This window comes from Herpailurus yagouaroundi, unplaced genomic scaffold (assembly GCF_014898765.1).
Source record: "Herpailurus yagouaroundi ecotype Mexico unplaced genomic scaffold, PumYag 255, whole genome shotgun sequence".
Taxonomy (NCBI): domain Eukaryota; kingdom Metazoa; phylum Chordata; class Mammalia; order Carnivora; family Felidae; genus Herpailurus; species Herpailurus yagouaroundi.
In genome coordinates, this window is record NW_024412472.1 from 1,128,597 (window position 1) to 1,154,096 (window position 25,500).

The 25,500-nt window shown below is 40.3% G+C and overlaps 2 protein-coding genes across 2 annotated transcripts; both read right to left on the reverse strand.

Annotated features, from left to right (window-relative positions):
• Positions 1-2,250: 2,250 nt before the first annotated feature.
• LOC121021214 (putative olfactory receptor 52P1) lies at positions 2,251-3,241 on the reverse strand. The gene has a single exon (XM_040461451.1). The coding sequence runs from the start codon at positions 3,226-3,228 to the stop codon at positions 2,251-2,253; it is 978 nt and encodes a 325-aa protein (XP_040317385.1). The 5' UTR covers positions 3,229-3,241.
• A 10,673-nt stretch (positions 3,242-13,914) lies between these two features.
• On the reverse strand, positions 13,915-14,868 carry LOC121021197 (olfactory receptor 52D1-like). Its single transcript, XM_040461429.1, has one exon. The coding sequence runs from the start codon at positions 14,860-14,862 to the stop codon at positions 13,915-13,917; it is 948 nt and encodes a 315-aa protein (XP_040317363.1). The 5' UTR covers positions 14,863-14,868.
• Positions 14,869-25,500: the final 10,632 nt, after the last annotated feature.

A 25,500-nucleotide genomic window follows, 5' to 3' on the forward strand; every position in this document is an offset into this window, starting at 1 on the left:
CTTAACTAACATATCAAACGTATAAACATTTTTCTAGTTTTTCATGACTAGGTATGATTCTATAGATGTGAAAGGAAAACTAGGCAATTAACAAGTGTGTCTCTGTCCCATTTACAGCAAGTCTACAAGAGACAAATCAAGGTCATCCTTCAGTAAAAACAATCAACCATAAATTAATACATTTGTGAAAAAGGAAAAAAGCCCAATGAGAAAGGCAGACACATTCAGGCATCCTTCTGGTGGCTTCTCTGACTTCCAGTTCCCCAAGTTTTCCTCTTTTCAGCTGCTGCTGCCAGTGTCCCCTGCACATTCTCCCAAAATGTCTTGTGTTAAGGTGTTAGTAAATTTTTAGCCTATTATTTCATTAAAGAGACCACTCAGAGAACCTGAGTGGCTAAGTTGGTTAAGCAGCCAAATCTTAATTTTGGCTCACGTCATGATCTCACAGTTCATGAGACTGAGTTCAACATCAAGCTCTGTTCTGAGAATGTGGACCCTGCTTGGGATTCTCTCTCTCTCTCTCTCTCTCTCTCTCTCTCCTCTCTCTCTCTCTCTCTCTCTCTCTCAATAAATAAATAAATAAACTAAAAAAAGTCTTTTCATGTTTACAGAACATTTCACCAAAACACAAAGGAAAAATATTACATCATGTAGACACCTTTCTATACCTCACATCCATTCAAATCAGATTGAAGAAAATCAATCTCAGAACCCAGCAAAAACGAAGCCTTCTACTACCACAGCTCCTCAGGCTAATGGGCCCCTCGGACTTGTTCACTCTCTGCTACTTATTTGTCAGTTAGAATACTAATCATAAGACATTGTGCTGAGTCATTTAGTTTTGGTTTGAATTTTGTCTATGTTTTGTGGAGGATTAACTATCTGACCTTGGTCCTCTAACCAGACAGGCAGGACTCTTCCTCAAACCTACTGCTCCTATTTCTTCCATTCATAGAAAAGGCACTTCCTGTTCAATCCTCATTTTTTTTCCGCCTCAAGCCTGTGCCCTTTATTTCAAGTTCTGAAATGTCCTAGCCCTTGGTATCCAACGGTTCAGCATACTGGAAACATTTGTTATTATTTCTTACCGCAGGCACAACACTCTGGAGAAGGTTCATTTCTTTCCCTCCTGGTAAACTACTGTAAGAGACTCACTTAAATAGTGGTCATGTGGCTTGAACCATAGGCATCATTTTTACTGAATTCTGCCTCATATATTAGTTATACAATATGATGAACAACACTAGAATCTTTCTGGTTTCAGCTTCATGAAATTTACAATATTCACCATTATATCTACAATAACCTTCTAGAATGAGAAACGGTATCCTCTGAATTAATGAATTCCCACACGTGGGCACAAGACCTGAACTGCACAGCTGCCATGAGTACCTGTTCAGGACGTCCTCCTGGGCACCCATAGAAATTGCCTTACAGAGGTCTGCATTCAAAGGTTTCCAGTATAAAACAGATTTTTATAACTATGACCATTAGCAGGGCATTCTCAGACATTTTCTTTGTGAGAGAATCTTGTCAAACAGTGAATTCATTCAGAGGAGCAGAACAGTTGACTCTGGGAGTTTCTACAAGTAGGAAATTAGGTCCAATGCTTGTAAACCTTTACGGTCAGGAGCTTCACCTTTTTCCTTTTCCTCTGAGAGCTGTCTGAGACTGGCAGCTCATGTCTCCTGTGCATATTCCTTTGTTCTTCATGGAAATAACCAGTCTCTTACCCAAACATAGGGTGAACTAGCAGAGAAAATAAAGCAGTGACTGTAAATGTTAATTTACTCTTCCTTGTCCTTTCTCATTGCCCCCAATCTCCACCCCCCCGTTTCCCCTGAAGCAAACAAATACAAATGCATGCGCACACCCACATAATTCTTGCTCTTACATGGTAAAGTGGTGGGCCAGTTATTTTTGCTCAATGTTGTCTCCATATGGAAACATCCTAACTTATTTTCTATGCACTCTGTGTGTTTTGTTGAAAGTGCTTTTAAAAACATGATCAATATAACTTTCCCAACTGGCATGTCAAGAAAGGAGAGAATATGTCATTATTCTAACTTCATAGGCAACGATTCTTCCTTTAGAGTTACTGAGAGCAAGGAGGTCTCCTGTGACATAGCCTCTCTGTCCAAGAGTGGGACAGTCAATCTGCCCAATACGACATATCTCATCACCAGTCAATACTCCCAGGAACTGCCTCCACTAAACATTTTTTTCCTCATACCCACTACTGCTGGATGATCAGACAGGCTTCTGACCATGGGTTATGGTTACAGGGTCCTTCTTCCAGCACCCGTATTTGGTCAATTTGTCCCGAAACTCTTTGGTTTTCACTGCATAAATAATAGGATTGAGCATTGGAGGAACAAGGAAGTAGAGGTTCCCAAGAATGGTGTGCACATGGGGTGCAATTCCCCTAACAAAGCGGTGAGTGAGAAAAGAGAACAGCGAGGGGGTGTATGAGATAAGCATGACACAAATGTGTGTGGTGCAGGTGTTGACTGCTTTGTGGTGGGCTTCCTTAGAAGATAGTCGCAGTACAGCCTGGATGATAAGCACATACGATGAAGCAATAGCTGAGATGTCCAGCCCAATAACCAACAAGGCCACCACGAGACCATATATCCTGTTGACTGTGGTGTCCACACACACCATCTTCACCACAGCCATGTGCTCACAGTAGGTGGTGGGGATGACGTGATTTACACGAAAGGGCATCTTCTGGAGGAGGACAGGCATGGGCAGAATGAAAAGGATGGCTCTCACTAAACTCACCAGGCCAATGAGCCCAATGCGACTATTGGAAAGGATGGTGGCATAACGCAGAGGTTCACAGATGGCTACATAGCGGTCAAAGGCCATGGTCATCAGGATGGCTGACTGCAACACAGATATGAAGTGGATGAAGAACATTTGGACCAGGCAGCCCACATAGCTGATCTCACTCTGGCCAAACCAGAAGATGCACAGCACCTTAGGAATGGTGGTAGTGGACATGCCCAGGTCTGTGAGGGCCAACATGCAGAGGAGCAGGAACATGGGTTTGTGCAGGGAGCGCTCTGTGCAGATGGTGAAGATGATGGTGCAGTTCCCAAGGATGGTGATGAAGTACATGGAAGAGAAGGGGACAGAGATCCATCTGTGCTTGTCCTCCATCCCAGGAATGCCTTGGAGAATGAAGAAAGGTGGGTGACCCAGGGATGCATTGCAAACGGTCATGGTGATTCTTTGGGGAAATACCTGAGAAGAACAATAAAAAAAACTTCATGAACCTCAAACTCCAAAAGAATCAATGTTTTCAAAATGGAAAACTAAAAAGGTGGAATGTGTAGACACTCAAAAATGATTCTGGAATCAAGCTAACATATGTCATGTAGCATAGTAGAATGCTGTCATGTTAGAGTTATAATAATGTGGTGTAACATCTGACAAATACATATTTCATTTTGAATGTGTCATTCATGATGAACTGAATCATTATTCACACACGACATCATTTTCACAAAAATTATTATGTGTAATTTTGAATGTGTATCCATTTAGAGAATGTCACTTGAAGCCTGTGCGGCAAATGTGGATAGAAATACCAACCACTGTGACAGAGTATTCAAAACCACTCTCAGTCCACTTAAGATGAAATAAGTCCACAAAAGAACTGTTCAGTGAGGATCAAGAATGAAGCAAGTGACAGGGCTCTGGGAACCTGAGACCAGGATACCAGGATGGAAGTGCGAAGCCACCTCACCTGAACCACTTACCGGAATAGGAGGCAGGCAGAGTGTGGGAAGCTGGTCCTGGACACCTTCTTCAAATGTGTGTGTGTGAGTGTGTGTGGCTGTATGTTGCTATAGCTACACATACACCCGTGTGGCTCATGGGGAACACACTCTGTGCCCGGCATGTCTCCACTCGTCACTCTCGGCACCCACAATCCATGGTATGGCCCTTTAAGTAACCTAAGGAAAGTCCCCCTAGGTGCCCAGAATTAGCTCTTTGCTACTCCCTCCTTCCCAAACGCATACTCTCAAGCCACCACTGCTATTTTGGATAAACTTGACCCTGGAGGTTTCCCTAAGCTCCCAGGGGATGAGGCTGGTTGACCCTAGCAGTTCTGGGCATGTTCCAGTCTTTGGCAGTCCTGGAGGAGCCTGAGAGGAGACAGTGAAATTAAAGCTAAATCTGGAAGTAGAGGAGGTCCTGGCCGCTTATATTCCAAAGGCTCTCTTTCCCAGATATGTATAAGTGTGGGAAGCCGGTAGGACCTTACTCCATGACTGGGGTAGACATGCTCCTGAAGGCGTCAGAGATACAGCCCCTGTTGTTGGATACCCTGGTAAAATGTTGTTAGCAGCTCTAGCTCCATCTGTCCTTATTGTCTTCCAGGTTTTTTACTCTAACGGGTTTCCTAGGCCAATGGCTTTACCCTAGATGTTCTCCCCAGGGTATTTTGTGAAATACCCTCTCATGTGTTATAGTATCCTCTCAACTTCTGGGTCCAGATATAGCATATGTCTTTCTCATTAAGTCAAAAGAAGAAAGTTTGTCCAAAACAATCTTCCACATCCATTGCAGAATGCACAAGACAGTACTAACCACTCTCAAAGTCATGAAAGACCATTCATAAGTCAACTCAGATGGCTGTATTCTAAGTTGTGATGTCCAAATGGTACTGCAAGTTGTGCCTACAGGACAGGTCCTGTAGGGAGACTTGTTCAAAGTCAGGTGTCAGCAGAAGGAAAGCAGGGGCTGAGGGAAGGAGTGGCAGAATGAAGAGCCTGGAACAATCAATACATCAACAGAAAGAATCATCAACAAATGTAGATAAGCATGGGGGTACCTGCTCATAGTCATATCCACACAGCCTTCCCTGCAGAAGCTGTGCTCTGGTACCACATCAGAATCCTGCATCAGTCATTCTTTTTTTTTCTGTCCCTGCGAGATCCTGATGGATGACAATGACAGGTAGCAACCAGAAAGAATCCTTTCTTCCTAGACTTGTTTTCTCACTTTTACATCTATGGTCCGGTGAATTCCCTGCATAGAACTTGTTTTTTTTTAATTATTATTTTTTTTAATTTTTTAAAATATTTATTTATTTTTGACAGAGAGAGAGAGACAGAGCATGATGGGGCAGGGGCAGAGAGAGAGAGAGGGAGACACAGATCTGAAGCAGGCTCCAGGCTGTGAGCTGTCAGCACAGAGCCTGAAATGGGGCTCAGACTCACAGACCATGAGATCATGACCTGAGCCGAAGTGGGACGCTCAACCGACTGAGCCACCCAGGCACCCTCTGCATAGAACTTCTAAAGAATCTCTTCTTGTAGAGTGTCCCCAAAGTCCTATCAAGTGCTGCCATAGTACTGCACAGAATCCTCGACCTATCACAACTTTTAAGCTTGTTCTTTGGCTAATCACACTACTCATGGAGAATGGTGCTGGTCGGAATTCTCCACAAATCCTGTATCCCGATCACTAGCACCATGTTTGGCATTAGTGGTCAGATTAGAAGAGTCAAATAAATGAATAAGTTAATGATAAATGAACCAAATAAGTTCTTTCTTGGGATTCCTGGGTGCTTTGTCGTTTCAGCATCCAACTTCAGTTCAGGTCATGATCTCACGGTTTATGAGTTCAAGCCCCCGTGTTGGGCCCTGTGCTGAGAGTCCAGAGTCTAGAGCCTGTTTCAGATTCTGTATCTCCCTCTCTCTCTCTCTCTGCCCCTGCCCTGCTCATGCTCTCTCTCTCTCTCTCTGAAAAAAGGAACAAACAATAAAAAAAATTTTAAGTTCTTTTAAATAGGAACTAATTTTGTATCCTAGCTTATGAGATCTTACATGGTTTTGCTTTCTTGCATTAATAAAAACCAATAACCAACAATATTTGAAGGCCATTCTTTTTCCATCAATGAATTCATAAAATCAAGGCCAATCCAAACAAATTTCAATGATTCATGATTAGAATCTTGACAAAATAATTCTGAAATTTAAGTGGAAGAACAAATCATTGAAAATGATATAACCAGGGACCCCTGCCCTACTAGAATTAAAATATATTATAAAATGTTGCAAAAAATGAAGCTAATTGCAGGAAAAGACAGCTTATTTGAGCAGAATAGCATCATTACAAATGCCCAAGTATATATGCCATATATTATACAATAAAGACAATAACTTAAAACAGTGGAGAAAAGATAAATATTAAATAATATAATTATACAAAAATAAATAAATCTATATCTCATGTCACTCAGGATGCATAATACATAACCAGAAGCCTTCAGTTCCTGGATGGTGATCTCTAGACCTCTGGAATGTCCTGTCTTACAAAATTGTCTCCAATTTGCCTGGTGGCTTTGCCACTGGACAGTCTATCAGTGTGATTTACGATGAGGGTTTTGGGTCACATCATATCAGTTCTGACCTCAACAATAGCTGAAGACTAGAGGTATAGCTTGACTTCCTGGAGGGACAGGAGAATAAAAGCCACCACATGAGCAATATGTAATCAAGCCCCAACAACAATTCTGGACACCAAATACTCAAATGAGCATCCCTGGTTGGCAGTAACACTGTGTAGTCACATATGGTGACCAAGAGGAGCTAACAACCATCCATGACTCCACAGGGAAAGGACAACCAGAAACTTCACACTTTGAACCCTTACTGGACTCTGCTCAATGCATCTCCTACCTCTGCTATTTTAATCTGTATCTTTTTGTTATAATAAAACTTTAATTCTGAGTATAGTGCTTTTCTGAATTTTGTAAATTTGTCTAATACATCATTGAACACAATGGTGATTGTGATGACCCCCCCAAGTTTATAGCCAGCTATAAAATGGTGGAGGTCCTGGGACCCCTGAGTTCATTGGAAGCATCTGAAGTAAGGGTGGTCTCCTGGGGACTTTTCTTACACTTTGACCAACGGAAGGTAATTCTAAGCATTGGGTAGAGATGGATTTTCTGAGTTTTATTAGATTGTTATTAATCATATAGAAAATTAAGTTAGACATTGTTCCAGCTTGATTAGGCTGTTGTATAGCAAATCACTCCAGACTTAGTAGCTTAAACCAACATTATTTTGCTCACAAATGTGGAATTTTAGTCAGTGCTCAGTAAAGACAGCTTGTTTCTCTTCTTCTAGGAGCTGGTGAGGACATCTTGACTACTGGCTCTACTTAACATCAGAGAAGGGGCTGGAATCATCTGGTACTGGCTTACTCCAAGGTGTGGGGCTGGGCCAGGAGAATTTAATAGCTAAAGGCTGGAACAGCCAGGAATCCTCATTAATCTCTCTTCATCTCTAGATGATATCATGGCAATTTCAAGAAAATTGGAATACTTACATGTGAATGAAAGAAAAGAAATAACCAGGAGGAGGGGAGGAGGGCAAAGGTGAAAGGGCAGTGGAAAGGAGAGAGACAAGTCTGTATTTCTTTCCACAACCTGGCTTCAGAAGTAAGTCATATTCTATCACTTCCAACATATTCTTGTCACTAGAAGTGAGTCACTAAAGCCAGCTTTATGTGAAGGGAACATAACTTGTATCTTTCATTGGAGTGTCAATATCATTTCATAAGAAGAGCATGCAGAATGGGATACATTGGTGTAATTATGTTTTTATCATATACCATGGACATCATTAAATTTAAATTTTTTTTCTAAGGTGAAATGGATACATAGTTATGAATATTTAGATATATATACACAGAGATTATGATATTCCCAATCCTGATTCAAACCATCTCCCTGATTCTTTGGTTTATTAAAGTATAATTCACATAAAAAACTGAGGGTTGATGGGGGGGCCATGGGGGAGAAGGGAAAATGGGTGATGGGCTTTGAGGAGGTCACTTGTTGGGATTAGCAATGGGTATTGTATGCAAGCGATGAATCACAGTAATCCAAAACCAAGAGCACACTGTATACACTGTATGCTAGCCAACTTGACAATAAATTATATTTTTTAAAAAGTATAACTAACATACAATGTTATATATATTCCTTTCAGGTGTACAATATAATGATTCAACAATTCTATATATTTCTCAGTGCTCATCAAGATAAGTGTACTCTTAATCCTCTTTAGCTGCTTCACCCTTCCCCCACCACCTCCCCTCTAGAAACCAGCAGGTTGTTCTCTGTATTTAAGAGCATGTTTTTTTTTATGTCACCTTGTTCATTTATTTTTGTTTCTTAAATTCCACATATGAGTAAAACAATGTGGTATTTGTCTTTCTCTTATTGACTTATTTCATTTAACATAATACCCTCTAGGTCCATCCATGTTGTTGCAAATGGCAAGATTTCATTCTTTTTTATGACTGAGTAATATTTCATTATATACATATCTATATATATCTATATCTATCTATCTATCTGTCTATCTATATATACACACACACATCTTCTTTATCCATTCATCTATGGGTGGATATTTGGGTTGCTCCCATATCTTGGCTAAAGTAAATAATGTTGCAATAAACATTTTCAAATTACTGTGTCTGCTTTTTAGGGAGTAAGTATCCAATAGTAGAATTATTGAATTGTATAGTACTTCTATTTTTAATTTTTGAGGAATGTCTATACTGTATTCCACTGTGCTACACCAATTTGCATTCCCACCAATAGAGCAAGAGGGTTCTTTTTTGTCCACATCCTGGCCAAAACTTGATATTTCTTCTTCTTCTTTTTTTTTTTTTATTTTAGCCATTCTGACAGTTGTGAGCGAATATCTCATTGTAGCTTTGATTTGCATTTCCCTGATGATAGTGATGTTGAACATCTTTTCATGTATCTGTTTGCTATGTGGACGTCTTTGACAAAAGGCCTATTCAGGTCCTCTGCTTATTTTAATTGAATTATTTCCTTTTTTGGTATTGAGCTGTTGTGAGAAATAATCCTACTGGCCCAATGAAAGAAGGGATGAAGAAACTCCGAGCACAGTGAAGCGAGGCTCTAATTAACATTCTTGCAAGAGTGGGTGTCTGATGGAAAGGCACACTCAGGAAGGTTACAGCAGGCAATTAATCTTCTAGCGTGAAGTCCCTCCCCTGATTCCTCTTTGGCCGAGTACTACAGAGGTTACAGTGTTACTCAGAAGTCACCTATGCCCATGTATGGCCAAAAAGTAGTCTGATTGGAACAAATATACATTCCTTGAGGTGACACAGAGGCTTCAGTTCTTTGGTGCATGCTCATTGCAAAGCCCACAAAAAGGAGAGGGGAAGAAGAATCAGGAAGTGAAGTGTCTAAAGGTTTGGGACTCCATTGTGGGAAGAGGAGGGGTTCATACATATTTCCAATAGTTTGTAAACCTATTGTTAACTAGATAGCACAGCTTTTATTTGGTATTTCTGAGAATCATCTCACTTACTTTTCACAACTCTATAAGTTCTTTACATAATCAAGGAAGTGAAAGACCTTTCCTCTGAAAACTATAAGGGGCGCCTGGGTGGCGCAGTCGGTTAAGCGTCCGACTTCAGCCAGGTCACGATCTCGCGGTCCGTGAGTTCGAGCCCCGCGTCAGGCTCTGGGCTGATGGCTCAGAGCATGGAGCCTGTTTCCGATTCTGTGTCTCCCTCTCTCTCTGCCCCTCTCCCGTTCATGCTCTGTCTCTCTCTGTCCCAAAAATAAATAAACGTTGAAAAAAAAAATTAAAAAAAAAATTGATGAAAGGAATTGATAACACAAACAAATGGAAAAATATTCCATACTCATGGGTTAGAAGAATTAATATTGTTAAACTGTCCATAAGACCCCAAGCATTCTACAATTTAATGCAATCCATATCCAAACACCAACATTTTTTTCACAGAACTAGAATAAGTAATCCTAAAACTTGCATGCAACTACAAAAGACCCTAAATCACTAAAGCAATCTTTAAAAAGAACAAAAGCTGGAGGTATCACAATCCGATTTCAAGATATATTACAAATCTGTAGTAATCAAAACAGTATGGTACTGGCACAAAAACAGACACATGGATCAATAGAACATAAGAGAGAGTCCAGAAATAAACCCATGATTATATTGTGATAGAGGTAGAGCCCCTCCCTAAGGAATGTGATGGAGGCCTTCTCAGAACAAAGAAAGGCAAAGTGGCCCAATCAACTCCTATACACATATGCATAACTCTAACACAACTCTGTAACTTGGACTGTATCCAATCAGACTATATGTGTCACCATATATGGGAGACAAAGAAGTAGAAATTGCATAAAAGCCTATACCCTGCTCTGCTCAGCGCTCAGCCTTTTGAGTTTTAGCCCACTGAATCCCTGCTAGCGTGAATAAAGCTGCTTCCTGGGAAGAAAGGCCGCAATGTCCTGTCCCTCTGTGCGAGAATCCTTCTACAATATGGCCAATCTACAACAATGGAAGCAAGAATATACAATGGGTAAAGATGGTATCTTCAACAAATGTTGCTGGGAAAACTGGATAGCTACATGCAAAAGAATGAAACTAGGACCATCCTCTTACACCATATACAAACTAAACTCAAGATGGTTTAAAGACCTAAATAGGAGACCTGAAACCATAAAACTCCTAGAAGATCACATATGATGAAGTTTTGGGGTGATGGTGAGGTTCATGGGTTTTGGAACTGATGGCCAAAAAAGAATTCTTGAAGACATCTTTGGTGCAAAAAGGTGATTTTATTAAAACACAGGGACAGGACCTAGGGCAGGAAGAGCTGCACTGGGGTTGTGCAGAATGACTGGTTATATACTCTGGACTTGGAGAGAAGTTTCCAAAGAGGCTTTTATATGCTAAAGACTCACAGATTACTGAAGGCCTATTATCAAGCTAAGTTTGTTTTTCCCTCTAGCAAAGCATTAACATTAAGACAGTGGGGAGTTCCTGGAGAACTGTTAAACTCTGTATTTGCCTCAAGTATTTGTCAATGGGTTACAGGTTATAAGGAAATTTAATTTTACCTGCCATTTCCTTCTTGCCTTTGTTCCCCATATCACTATGGAGAGGTGATGTGGGGCTCCAGGAAATAGAGTCTATAGGTTTTTGGAGATTAGACTATTGATAAGATTTTCTTTTTCTTGTAATTTACTAAGATATTTGTAAACTGATGGAGACTCTATCAGTTTAACCATTTATTTTCTGTCCTTTCCTTTGTCCTTGGGCAGCCAGGAGTGCCTGAGGAATGTCACACATATCCCACACATATCCCACCTGGGATGGGGGGTATGCTAGGTTGTATTTTGCCCTCAGCTTGCCTTATGGTCCCCCATCACATCAGTAATTTCTCTGACATAGAGAGTAGAAACATTTTTCTAGATAGGTTTCCTCAGTCAAGGGAAGCAAATGCAAAAAAAAAAAAAAAAAAAAAAAGTGGGACTTCTGTGGAGTTATTTCTAGAGAGTGTATTGTAAGCCCCTGGGAAGGAGAATGGGGTAATTGCTGAAACATCAGCCATGTTCTGGTCTCAAGGCTGTCGAATGTGATAGCATTATGAGAACAGAGCTCCATGATCCCCTGGGAGCCAGTTAAGAAACAGACCTGCCTGGTTGTCTTTGAAACTGCACATCTTCCCTCCACGCTTTCACGTAAACACCAGATGTGTGTCTGGTTGATATCTGGAGGCTCTTTGTGTTTTCTTTCCATGCTTTGACATTCTTTGATATCTATATCTTATGCAACATAAAATAAAGACTGTGCAGACCCCCGTTGCTGCTGCTCTCTTGCAGAGGCAGCCCTGTATGTCCGCTTAGTCTGGTGTCTGAGAACTTTTTCTTGAGCGCATGGCAACAGACGACATCAATCCAAAATCTTCTGCACAGCAAAGGAAACCATCAACAAAACAAAAAGGCAACTTGCTGAATAGGGGAAGATATTTGCAAATGATATACCCAGTAAGGAGTTAATACCCTTGATTCTTTTAAAAAATAATGTAGCACAAGCATAATTTACAAACCCAATAAGAATTTGTGATGGTTAATTTTATATGTCAACTTGACTGGGATAAGGGATGCCTCAATAGCTAGTAAAACATTATCTGTGGGACGTCTGCGAGAGTGTTTCAGAGGTGGGGGTGAGATTATCATTTGAACCAGTGGACTAAGTAAGGATAATAGTCACCAATGTGGGTGGGCAACATCCAATCCATTGAGGGACTGAACAGAACAAAAAGTCAGAGAAAAGGTGAATTTGCTCTCTTTGCTTGAGTTTGGACATCGGTTTTCTTCCCTTGAACATCAGCATCCCTAGTTCTCAGGTCTCAGATCTCATACTGACCCTCACACCATTGGCTCCTTGGTTTTCAAGCCTTCATTCTCAGGCTGAATTACACCACTGGCTTTCCCAGGTCTCCACTTTACAGACAGAAGATTGTGGGACTTCACAGTCTCTAAAATTGTAGGAACAAATTTTTTTTAAGTAGACTTCATGCCCAGCATAGAACCTAACACAGGACTTGAACTTATGACCCCGAGATCAAGATCTGAGCTGAGATCAAGAGTCAGATGCTCAACTGCCTGAATCACCCAGGTGCCCCAATTTTTTTTAACTTAACTTCTTCTCTCCCTACAGCATGAGTTTCCTAAAGTCACACACTGTGCCTTATTCGCCTGTGAAATTCAATGCCCATTATACCTAGTACATAATTTATTCCACAATAAATCTCCTCTTTTATCATCTATGTATCTATCTATGTATCTATGTATCTATCTATCTACCTCTGTTATCATCTATCATCTATCTACCTCCTATCAGTCCTATTTCCCTGGAAAACCTGACTAATCCAAAATTCTGTAGAGAAGCCTTGCTCAATGCTCTAATATAAGCTGCACAAAAGTTAGCCATTGGAGGAAATTTTGATGTGCACAAGATTTTTCATTTATAATGCACCTTAAAAAAAAGGTAACAAACCTCAGCTCCTAGGGAAGGTAAGCCTGTGCTAGGGCATGAAGGCCAGCTATTTGGAGAAAGATACTTGTCAAGCCTGAGTAACCTGGGTTACCCTGGTGAGGATCAGCAGGAAACTCTGTGTCCTGGGAATTCGTATATACCCAAAGCATTATTGACTAAATGAGGTTAAACAAAAGGTCAGGCTACCTCTCCATAGTAGTCCACAAAATAATTTACATAGCAGTCATCTCCATCTGTTTAAATTTTTTTTTCTTTTTTCAACGTTTTTATTTATTTTTGGGACAGAGAGAGACAGAGCATGAACGGGGGAGGGGCAGAGAGAGAGGGAGACACAGAATCGGAAACAGGCTCTAGGCTCTCAGCCATCAGCCCAGAGCCTGACGCGGGGCTCGAACTCACGGACCGCGAGATCGTGACCTGGCTGAAGTCGGACGCCTAACCGACTGTGCCACCCAGGCGCCCCCGTTTAAATCTGATGCCAGATACAGAGGAACCTGGGCTACCATGGCCATCTTTGGTCTCGCATTGACACTCTAATTACAAACACTCTTGGTCTAAGAAAGTGCTGACAATCAATCAATTAATCAATCAGTGGTGTGTGTGTGTGTGTGTGTGTGTGTGTGTGTGTGATTCTCAATTTCTTGAAGATATAAGTAAGTGGATCTTTTTTTATCACTTTTCCTCTTTCCAGCCCTGAGTTTTCTGTACATAGAGTAATTTACTGGTTCTTACTATCAAAAGTACTACAATGCTTCCTGACCTTTTCCTAGGAAGATTCAAAACCTACAGGCCAATTAGTGAGCCACATAATAGCCTTACAGGAAAATAGTCTTCTGTAGATTGAGCAAGTATAAATGTGTTGTTCTAAATACTTCAGAAACTTTCAGATAATACATGATACTGGTTTGCTAGAATTAGCAGAAACAGAAACCTCTAGTCCAAAGATAAGATGTACTAGAGAAGATGAAAGATTAATTATAAAACTTTTCCCATTGGTCCTTGGGGTATATAGAGAGTCTAGCTACCTCCTTCCCATAAAAAATCCAAATATTCTTAGGCGGATTTGTTTGGTATTGATGCCATAGACCAGGGGGTTAAGAACAGGGGGCACGAGGAGATAGAGATTTGCAAGTACAATGTGGACATGAGGAGGTACTTGGTGGCCAAAGCGGTGGGTGAAAAATGAAAAGAAGGCAGGTACATAGAAAACCAGAATCACACAAATATGGGCTCCACAAGTGCTAAATGCTCGGAATTGGGCATCCTTGGAGGGCAGGCGCAGCACTGCCCGCAGGATCAAGCCGTAGGAGGTGGTGATGAGGACCACATCCATGCCAGTGACTGAAAGTGCCACAGTGAGTCCATAAATGGTGTTGGGCTTGATGCTGGCACAGGCGAGCTTGGCAATGCCCATGTGCTCACAGTAAGTGTGGGGGATGATGTGGTGTCCACAGAAGGGTAAACGTTTGATGAGGATGACAAAGGGGAAAACAAAGAGAAGGCCACGGACCACACATGCCAGACCAATCTTCCCAATCACTGTGGCATTGAGGATGGATGTATAATGAAGTGGATGGCAGATAGCCACATAGCGGTCAAAAGCCATGGCCAGTAGAACAGCCGACTCTGTGGCAAAAATAGTGTGAACAAAAAACATCTGGGTGAGGCAGCCATGGTAGGAAATTATGTGGGACCTAAACCAAAATATTGTTAACATTTTGGGCAATGTGGTCGAACAAAGAACCAGGTCAGTGATAGAAAGCAGGCACAGGAAGAGGTACATTGGCTCATGTAGAGTTCTATTTGTCATGACGATGTAGAGGATGGTGCCATTGCCAACCAGAGCAAGGATATACATGGAGCAGAAGGGGATGGCAGCCCACACATGCTGATCTTGCATTCCAGGGATTCCAAGTAGAATAAATGTGGAAGGATGATCAGTGTTATTGATGACAGATGTGGACAGCATAATGATGAAGAGAACACAAGGCTTTATCTTCCTAAAAGTGGTTAGAAAATGAAATCAAGTCATCTTCGATGTCATTTATTCCCCCCACATATCCATTCAGTTTCTTGCCTCTCTTTCATTCCTATCAATTCGACTCCACTTCATGCTTTTCTCATTTCTTTCCTGGGGTATTAAAATAGCTCTGTAACTAATATGCCTACTTCTAGAATTTGCATCTTCCAGTGAAACCTCTACATTGCTGTAGAAATATTCTATCATGTGAAAATAATCAACAATAATACAAATATAACCTTTCTTAGTGTATGCTGTTCAGAATATCTTGTATTACCTTCCTCTGGTCTACCTTCCACCACTTTCCATCATATTCTTGGTCCTGGGACACTGGACTACATCCAGAGACTTCCCTGCTCTCTCACTTCTGGTTGGATTTGACTATAGGAAACAGCAACAAAGGATTAAAGGCAGGTCAGGACTTTTTTTTCCTTTAGCTCCCTCCCAGCAGGGTTGCTGCAAACTGGCTTTATCTCCCTCTGGATCTGGTTTCTTCTTCTAACCCTGTCCTCCTCTTAACCCTTCAGTACAAAGGACTGTAATAGTGCCCGTGGTCACTAATCCAGGACCTTCACAAGACTTTGTGATTTCCCTACACTTGCCCACATCTTTGAAAATGCCCACATATTTCACTGTCTTGAGATGTCCTAATGTAGGTGTGTGCTGCATTTCCTGCTAGGATCTTGATATGATGTGCAAAGCTCTTCTTGCTTCTGTTCTTGCTCTTGCTCACCTATCTCATATTATTTACCATCACACTCCATCACGTATTTCATGTTCCAGCCATATCTGAGTGTTTCGAAATGTCCAAAAGCATGCTTAATCACATCTGCATGCTTTTTCATACACTGCTTTCTTGGGGGCACAGAATAGTTATTCCCATTGGTCACCTGGAAAGCTACTAATAGTCATTCAAAACCCACATGAGGGGTCCCTGGATGGCTCAGTCATTTAAGCGTCCAACTTCGGCTCAGGTCAGGATCTCACGGATAATGAGTTCGAGCCCCACATCGGGCTCTGTGCTGACAGCTCAGAGCCTGAAGCCTGCTTTGGATTCCATGTCTCCCTCCCTCTCTCTGCGCCTTCCCCACTTGTGCTCTGTCTCTCTGTCTCTCTCTCTCAAAAATAAATATTGAAAAAATTTTTTAAAAAACATGATATGTTGAAGCCCTTCTAGGGTCCTTGCTGCTGTGTTAAGGGCATCATACATCTTCAGCATACCTCCCTTAGGAAATATAAACTGTTCTATAATTATGTGTATGTCTCTTGCCCCATTACGCTATGAAAATTGCATCTCATTTTTTTCTCTACAACCAGCATTAATGCTTTATATACACAGGACCAATAAATAATGTTTGATAGGCAAATAGATAAAGGATTAAACCCAGCCAATGAATTTTTTTAACAGACTTTTATAAGTGACCATGTCTGAAGAATGGCATATCTTCTTGCAAGTCTTCCTTACGGCTCAGACGAGATCTTCCCTCACCAGATCTATGATCCCCATCATGTTCTTTTCACTCAATATACTGCAAGACATGATCTTATTTAGCTCTTCAGTACATATGTAGTCTAACCTAATGTATCTATATAATAAATTTTTATCTCTTTTCTTGATTGGCCACGTGATTTAGTTGGATTATAAAATATATTGCCTTAGTCTGTTTTGTCTGCTTTACAGTATGAGCTCTGATATGATCAGTCAGACCAGAAGCACACAAGTATGTGTTCCCCTAAGTCTCCAAGTGAAGCATGCCATGGGAAGGGAAGTAGCAAGTCAGAGACCAGGGGTTTACAGGTGAGGTAAATCAGGGAAGGTTTCTGGCAGTGACTGGGCCATAGATTGAGATTATGCCAATAGGTAAGGAGAAAAGAGTAAAAGAGGCATCTTTCACTGGAGACATCTCACCATGAGAGATCCTTGTAGGTGAAGTCAAAGTCATCATTCTTACCTTATTGAATTCGAGTCTCAAAGACCCTCTTTTTTAGAAGGGACATTAACATTAACTTCATCCAATTGTTCTCACCTCAAAAGAATTTTAGAATGTGGAAACACCTAAGATAAGATAAAAAAGTTTTGTAATAATTAAAAAGAATATCCTTCCTTCAATCCCCTATTCACATCCACATGTATTATTAAAAGACCAACTAATTTTGTTTGTTTTATTAATTGCAATATGCATTTCTCATATGCTACTGCAAGTTTATTACTTCGTGCTAACAATTACTACAGCTATAAATTGTATAGGTTATGATGTTATTATAAGTTTTAATTACTAATGAAATTGTTATTTTGCCTAAATTTTTAAGCCATAAAAGAGAATTTACCACAATTCTATTGTAATTTTTTGTACCCTTAAAAATTCAATAATCGAATTATAATGGCAAGTGACTATAAATATTTCAAAGTCCATCTTAGAAGGTATAAATATTTTATTTTTTTTACTTCTATCCTGGAAATACCTGTGGTTTTTAAACCATAGGAATATAATCTTATCATCTATTTGAGAAATTAGTTACAAAGCATGTATAATTTAATAATGCTATGATGCTTGGCTCCCAAATGTAATATCCTGAAATGTGGTCACTTAGAAGTTGCTTGTACAAGTCTAGTGACAGAAAGCCTATACTCTCTTGAGGAAACCATTTTCCATTTCAGACCTTCCAAGTCTGAGACTACTTATCCTTTCCTTAGGTCAATGTCTGTAAACACAATCCACATCACACAAGCGTTATTCCTCTGCAGTGTCTTAGGTTTTCAACTTTATGAAGTTAATATATCTTCTAAGTCTGCTCTTTCATCTTATTACTTTCTCAAAAAATACATTACTGACTGTCTGCTATGTACCAAGCCCTCATCTGGATGTCTTATATACACCAAAGAGTAAGAATATGCATGCTCCATGATATATGAAGCTAATGAGAAGTGCTAATGAAAAGACATGATCAAATAACCTCCCATATATGTGTGGAAATGATATGTTGATGTATGCTATAAGGAAAAGGTATATAACCAGTTCTTACTCAGAGAGAGAGCTTTCCTAAGGAAATAAAATTTAGTTTCCAAATCTAAGTCTTCCTCAAATGCTCCAAACATCTCTTGTACAACTCACTTCCTAGGATTGTCACCTTCTCTGTGTGGTCTGGAAAGTAAGACATCAGAAACTAAATCAGACTGCCTGGGTTCAAAATCTGGCCTGATTGCAGTTACTTGCTAATTGTCTTATTCCTCTCTCCTCAGTTTCCTAATATAGGATTGATGATAATTCTTACTTTGTAAGGTTGTCAGAGAATTGAGAAAAATCATGCAAAGTACATAATACAGTCTCTGTAATTCAATAAGCATTGGTTACAATACTCACAGATATTTCTCATGCTTTTGCACATCTCTGAGTGCATTGAAATAACTAGGTACCTGCCTCTCAGAAGAGGAAACTTCATTTAATTAGTCAAGTTGAAAGACATATTGGCTTTTCCTGAGTCTGTAATCCAAGGGTGAAGGCACTGAGTTTCATCCACTTTGAAATCAAGAACTATCTTCAGAGTTATCCAAGACCACTTCTCAGTTAGCTAGGTTAGGTGGTGTCTCACGAGACCTGAGATGGAATGGCTCCTCAATGATCTCAGTCTCATTGGTTTCCCCTCATTCATCTTCCTTGGGATTGAGAAACAGTTGTGATATGGGGAGTCCTTCAATACAATAGGAACGAGCTGCCACCAAGAGACAATAAAGATGAAGAAAAATGTGTATCTGATTTGAGTTAAAGGAAGAAATTTGATTAGGCTGTTCAATAAGACAGTCTCCTGATTCTTCCCCAGAAAAGATAACAAAACCTGGGGATACTGCAGCAGAGATTCATGGTTTAATGGGCTTCTAAGTTCCCTGCATATGAAATTACAGGACAGAATTAGAGAATTTGATTGGGATGGTGCCAGCTGTACTAGAACCCCGGTGAGATTGGAAATTAGATGAGTTTGTTGATCTCCTAGGTTTTCTGGGGTCACTGTGAGGGTTTTAGGTATGTAAGAACAGGGTGACACTCTAATATATATGTATGTATATATATATACACACACATATATACACACACATATATATACACACATATATATACATATATATATACACACACACATACTTATCCACACACTTCTTCATTTCTGCTTTACTGCTGTGAGTGAGAACAAGACACAGCTATTGTCAAGAGATTCTGAATTCATCATTGCTTTAAGAAAGGCTATTCCTAGAGTTCTATCTGACTGGTTTGTCTTGAGGCCATAAAGAACAGGGCAAGAGACTGAAATGTCTAACTGCAACAGAAAGGACTGAGGTGCAAAGAAAAAGACTTACTGAAAATACGTTTTTTTTTAATTTTTTTTTAACATTTACTTATTTTTGAGACAGAGAGAGACAGAGGATGAACGGGGGAGGGCCAGAGAGAGAAGGAGACACAGAATCTGAAGCGGGCTCCAGGCTCTGAGCTGTCAGCACAGAGCCCGACCCGGGGCTGGAACACACAGAACGCGAGATCATGACCTGAGCCCAAGTCAGACACTTAACCGACTGAGCTACCCAGGGGCCCCTGAAAATACGTTTTGATATGCAATAAGGCTATGCAAACATCGGAGGGATTCAAGGAACTGCACCTCTCATAATGGAGAAGGGGACAATCTGATATGAACTCAAGAGTGGCCAAATACGTCAATATCTTGGTATGATTGTCATCCCTCTGTATCTTCCCCTACTTCTGCCCCTGGCTTTATAGAACTGTCCTCAACCTTATTTTCTGTCCATCTCATCCATTTAACACTCACCCCCACTTCAGTCAGTAGTCAGCCATACTAGAGAAATCTTGATCCAGCATAAGTAGCATAACTCCTGGATCTATGATTTGGTCTCATTTATTTCCACCCTCTGAAGGCTTTTTTGACCCAGTGAGGCTATGGTGTGGCTCAGAGCACCAGTGGTCACAGCTGCTAAAAGGAAAAGTGAATTTGCAAATAAGATCCCTGAGGGGACACACCAGTCACATCAGAGTCTTCTCTTAAAGCCTAAAGATTTTTTTAAGGCAGGAGAAGAGTCATCACTATCCTACAGTAAGTTACTGCCTGCTCATCTCTCAAGCCAAAAAAATAAAATAAAATAAAATAAAATAAAATAAATGTAGCCAAACTGTGTCAAATAGTTAGGAAGAGAAATTCAGGGAAAAAGGTGACACGGAATGATAGACTGGGAAAAGATATACTTTGAGTTGGAATTTGCATGGCTTCCTTTGGTTGCCTAATTCAATACAACATATTACCTATTCTCAAGAAAATAATCTTTCTGCTTAATCTGAATTTCTGCACATTGACCTTGAGCTCAAGCCTTTATAGCCCTTTAACAGTCTGTGTCTTCATTAGGGTAATTCTTTGTCTTTTTTCCTTCAACTAGTTAGACCAGACTATAAACTTCTTTTTTTTTTAATTTTTTTTAATGTTTATTTTATTTTTGAAGGAGAGAGAGACAGAGTGTGAGTGGGGGAGGGGCAGAGAGAGAGGGAGACACAGAATCTGAAGCAGGCTCCAGGCTCTGAGCTGTCAGCACAGAGCCCGACCCGGGGCTGGAACTCATGACCTGAGCCGAAGTCGGACGCTTAACCGACTGAGCCACTCAGGCGCCCCAGACTATAAACTTCTGATTCAAAGAACTGCTAGTTACAGTCCAGTGTAAGATACATTCTTCTCCTATAACACACTGAGGGAATGACAGAGTGGTCCTTTGAAATATTTCTCTTTATTCACCCATCAAAGTCTCACTCGGGCCAAGTATCTAGGTCACCTGGAATGAAGATACAAAATTATATGTTGAATTGATTGGGTCAGGAGAGATTCCCATAAATTAAGGCAACATGGAAAGTGTGTACTTGGGAAAGATGTGAAAGGGGATGATAGCATTTCCTCCCAGAACTGGATGTCATCTGGAATTATCCAAGACTAGGGTATATCTGAGCCATGGGAAGATACCTTTCCAAGGAAGAAGAATGGACAAGGTGGATTCAGACTCATTTCAACTATACTCACCAGGCAGATCTCACAGAATTGTAAACATCTTAGTTATGTCTCTTCTTCCTCCCTCACTCCAGACCTAAGCATCTGACACATTGGTATTGAACTATAAATACATACAATACATACATACAATAATATTTACAATTTGTCTATGACTTCTTTCATACAAGTTGGTGTGTAAATTGGCTCAAGATTTTTAGAAAGTGATTTGAAAGTATAAAGAGACCTAAAAAGTGATTTCCCTTAATCAAGTACTACCACACAGAGGAATCTACTTTATAGGAAATAAAGCAAAATAAAATGAAAGAGATGTAGATTTGAATCCCAGCTCTGGCATATACTAGCTGAGAAATTCTGAATAGATTGTTTAATTTTTAGGAACTCGGTGTCTCATGTGTAAAATAGAGCTATTAATTACACCATAAGTCTTCTGGTTCCAAAACTTTATTGTACACTGGAACTTCCTGGGCCTTTTGAAAAATTCTGATGCTTTCATCTTACCCACAGTCATGCCAATTTAACTGATACAGCATGAAACCTGGGCATGACATAAGGTGGATTATCAAGGCCCTGAGGAGGAATGTACTTAGTGTAGATGAGAAGATTCAAGAGGACAAGTATGGCGAGAAGCAAATCAGTCAGGGAAATGTAGTAGTAGATGAGACCAGAATAGATGACAATAAGTCAAGGTTATGTTGGATTCTGTAATAGATTTCTCATTCTCATATCTATCTTGTTTTTCTCTCCTTTCTATATATAAAAGTATTCCTGTTGTTTTTAGACCAGGGCCATGTGGCATTTTATGGCCAACAGTGAAAATAGAAGTGGCAAATGTCATGTCAGGCTAAAATATTTAAGAACAAATGTGTAGACTCTATGTTTTTTCTTCATCTGCTGTAGTGACAAGGAGGCCATGCTGCCATTGCTGAGTGGCAAGTTATAAGCAGCCTAGGTCCCCAGGTCACTGTATGGAGAAAAACTACCCTTGAGAATTATCAACTGTTGTAAGACTTTGTGGACATAAGAAATAAAACAACTTAAGTGTCTGTGGATAGATGAATGGACAAAGAAATTGTGGTGTATATATAATAGAATATTATTCAGCAATAAAAAAGAATGAAATCTTGCCATTTGCAACAACATGGATAGAACAAGAGTGCATTATGCCAAATGAAATAACTCAGAGAAAGACAAATACCATATGATCTTTCTCTCTCTTATATGTGGAATCAAAACAAAAAAAAGCTCATGGACACAGAGAACAGATGATTGGTGGTGGTTGGTGAGGGGGTGAAAAATGAGTAAAGAGGGTGAAAATGTGACATAGCTAAAATTTTCGGATACTTTATCTGAGCAGCTACTAGGCACGGTCCTTGCAGTTTTTCCTTCATCTCCATTTACAGATAACAATTATAAGATTCAGAGGACCTCTGTCTGAGGCGACTTCAATGGTTTAAGTGTCTGGAGAACCCAGGAGGCCTCTCCTTCTAGCACCCCCACATCCTAAACCAATCTTCATGTTATATGCCCACATTTTGCAAATATTTTTTTTAATTTAGAAGTTCAGTCTGATCTATTAACTCTTGGTTAAGAATGTCTATTCCAGCCTGCCCTGCCCATTCCTCAGATGAGATACCAAAGCTCAGAAAATGAATAGCCAGCCAGCAGGGTGGCAGAAATTTCATGAGGTCACTGGTCGTTTGGCAAAGGTACCAGAGCTTTCTGGAGGTGGCTGCAGGCCCTACCACGCACCATCACCAGCCCCTCTCCTGTCTCGTAGGGCCCTTGGATGGGCAAAGGGTAGGGGAGCTTGCAGGAGGCCATGGCCAGAGGCATGGACACTGAGGCAGCAAGGATGCTTCATGAATTGGTAGGGTGACAGCCACAGGGCTCTGAGTTGGTGGGGATCTGTAGGTGTGGGTGGCCATGGCCTCAGGGTGTTCAGGTGGGTGGTCCTTTGTTACTGGGAGGTGGAAAATCCCAAAGGCCATGCCAAGGAAAGGTAATGAGATCCACCTTTCCACACCTACCCACACACACGCGCGCGCGCACACACACACACACACACCAGTGGCCAGGAAATATTTTTTCCAAGAAACTAAATTTAGTAAAGGTAAGAGAATGCACATTTAAACTTAATCACACTCCTCCCTGTGCCTTTCCCAGGCATTAAGGTGTAGTAGTTAAGAATGTGGACTTTGAGATTAGATTATGTGGGTTAAAATCCCAACTCCTCCATTTTCTAGCTTTGTGAATTTAGGCAAAGTGATATGCTCTCTGGGTCTCAGTTTCCTCATCTATAAAATGAGGATAATAATAGCCCCTCATTCATAGTTTCCTTAGGAGAATTAAATAGGACAGTTGTGTTTGACACTGGGCCTGGGAGGCCCTGGAGCATGAGGACACCATAACTCCAGGCAGTGAAAGGTGGCAACACCAAGCAGTATAGAGAGTCAGAAAACTGCCCAAGGCACTCACACAGCCCAGAGAAGCAGCTACCTGCCCCAAGGGACTGTAGAGTCTGAGGGGGAAAAAAACCCAACAACCTTAAAACAAAACCAAAAAAATAAAAAAAACAGTATGAGAAGAAATAGAGAAATGTGATATAATTGCCATGAATTACAAAATTTAGGTGGCTATATATCCCAGCTTGCCCAAGAAAGTCTCAATTTAGGTCTGTTGTTGTCTAAGTGAAATTATGAATAGTTTCCCTGTCGTTATCAAATTATTCATGGTCCCTTTATAACTAAAAACATTCTTAGTTTAGCAATGTTAAATTTAAAATATGGTGAATCAGCATATTTACAATTTTTATCCCACAGTCACAGGCATAGAATGGACAGTTAGATTTAGAAAAAAACTTACTAGAAAAGCATAATAAAGTGTGTGTGTTTGTGTGTGTGGGTGTGTACGTGTGTTACAAAGGGAAGGAGGGTGAAAGAGGAGAACTAATTTGTATTCAACAGTGATCCTAAGAATGAATCAGAAAATTAAAGCTGGTGACAAGGAAGAAAAAATGAGGAAAATGAGAAAATGTGAAAAGGTAATAAGATCAAGTTATGATAAACTCATTGAAGAAGTTGAGAGATTATTTTCTGGGATTCAAGAGAAAGTGAATTGGAAAAACAGAAGGTGATGGATCAGGAACCGAATGCCTAAAATTTGGATTATTAACAATTTGCATATATTTATGGAAATACAAATTCTAAGGTGTTTCTAAGGAATTCAGTAGATGAGATAGGGTGGTCAAGATCTTTAGAGAAAAATTCAGAGTACTATAAATCTAATTGTTCCAAATACTTATTATTGTATAACAAACCACCCCCAAAAGTACTGGTTTAAAACAATTTTATTAATCCATGATTCTGTAGATCTCCAAGGATGATGTGGGCAGTTGTCATTTGAGGTCTCTCTTTCTTTCTCTTTCTCTCATGGCTGCCATAAGATTTTGGATGGGGTTGGGGCGCCTGGGTGGCTCAGTCGGTTAAGCGGCCGACTTTGGCTCAGATCATGATCTCACGGTCCGTGAGTTTGAGCCCCGCGTCGGGCTCTGTGCTGACAGCTCAGAGCCTGGAGCCTGTTTCGGATTCTGTGTCTCCCTTTCTCTGACCCTCCCCTGTTCATGCTCTGTCTCTCTCTGCCTCAAAAATAAATAAACGTTAAAAAAAATTTAAAAAATAAAGTAAAATAAAAGATTTTGGATGGGGTTATCTCTAAGCTTCATAAAAAGTGACAAAATTGATTCTGGCTATTAACTAGTAGTTCAGCTAGGCTGTTAACCACATGAGCTCTCCATGTGGTCTGGGATTCTCACAGTACTGTGGCTGTGTTCTACGGAGAGTGTCCAAAAATGAAAATATCTATCTAAAGACACCAATGAGGAAGAGTTAAGGGTTCTTATAATCTAGACTTGGATATCCTGAAATGTCACGTCCATTACATTATTTTTTCAGGGAAGTCACTACGGCCACCCCAGATAAGAGGGGAGAGGAATTACACTACACCTCTTGGAAGACTGGCAAGATCATATAGCAGAAAAGTAAATGATATTGTTTTGTATATAAAGATGTTGTTTTGGTCATCTTTGGAAAATAAAACCTGCACTAATGCACCCTAGGCCATAATATCACAGATCTCCCTTTACATACCAAATACATTCACAAAACAAAACAAAACAAAAACAAAAAACATTCACCTCTTCCCTAGTTCAAAGTCTAGGATCTCAGCCTCTAAATCAGGACATAATGTGAATAGAGCTCCTTCGGTTCAGTTCCTTGTATACAGATCCTTGAATGCAGTTCCTTTCAATCTGAAGTTGTGTGAAGAAATGAGAAGGAAATCTATTTATACAGCCAACACACTATGGTGATACAGAGATGGGTAACTGTAATAGATACTCATATGCAAAATATTGGGAGAGTCATAATACAGTCACTAGGCCATTATAGTTTCTAAAATCCAGCCAGAGATTAGTATAACCGGTTTCTTAATAAGGATAAGATCCTTCTCCCTGGGAATAATTCTCCATGGCTTTTG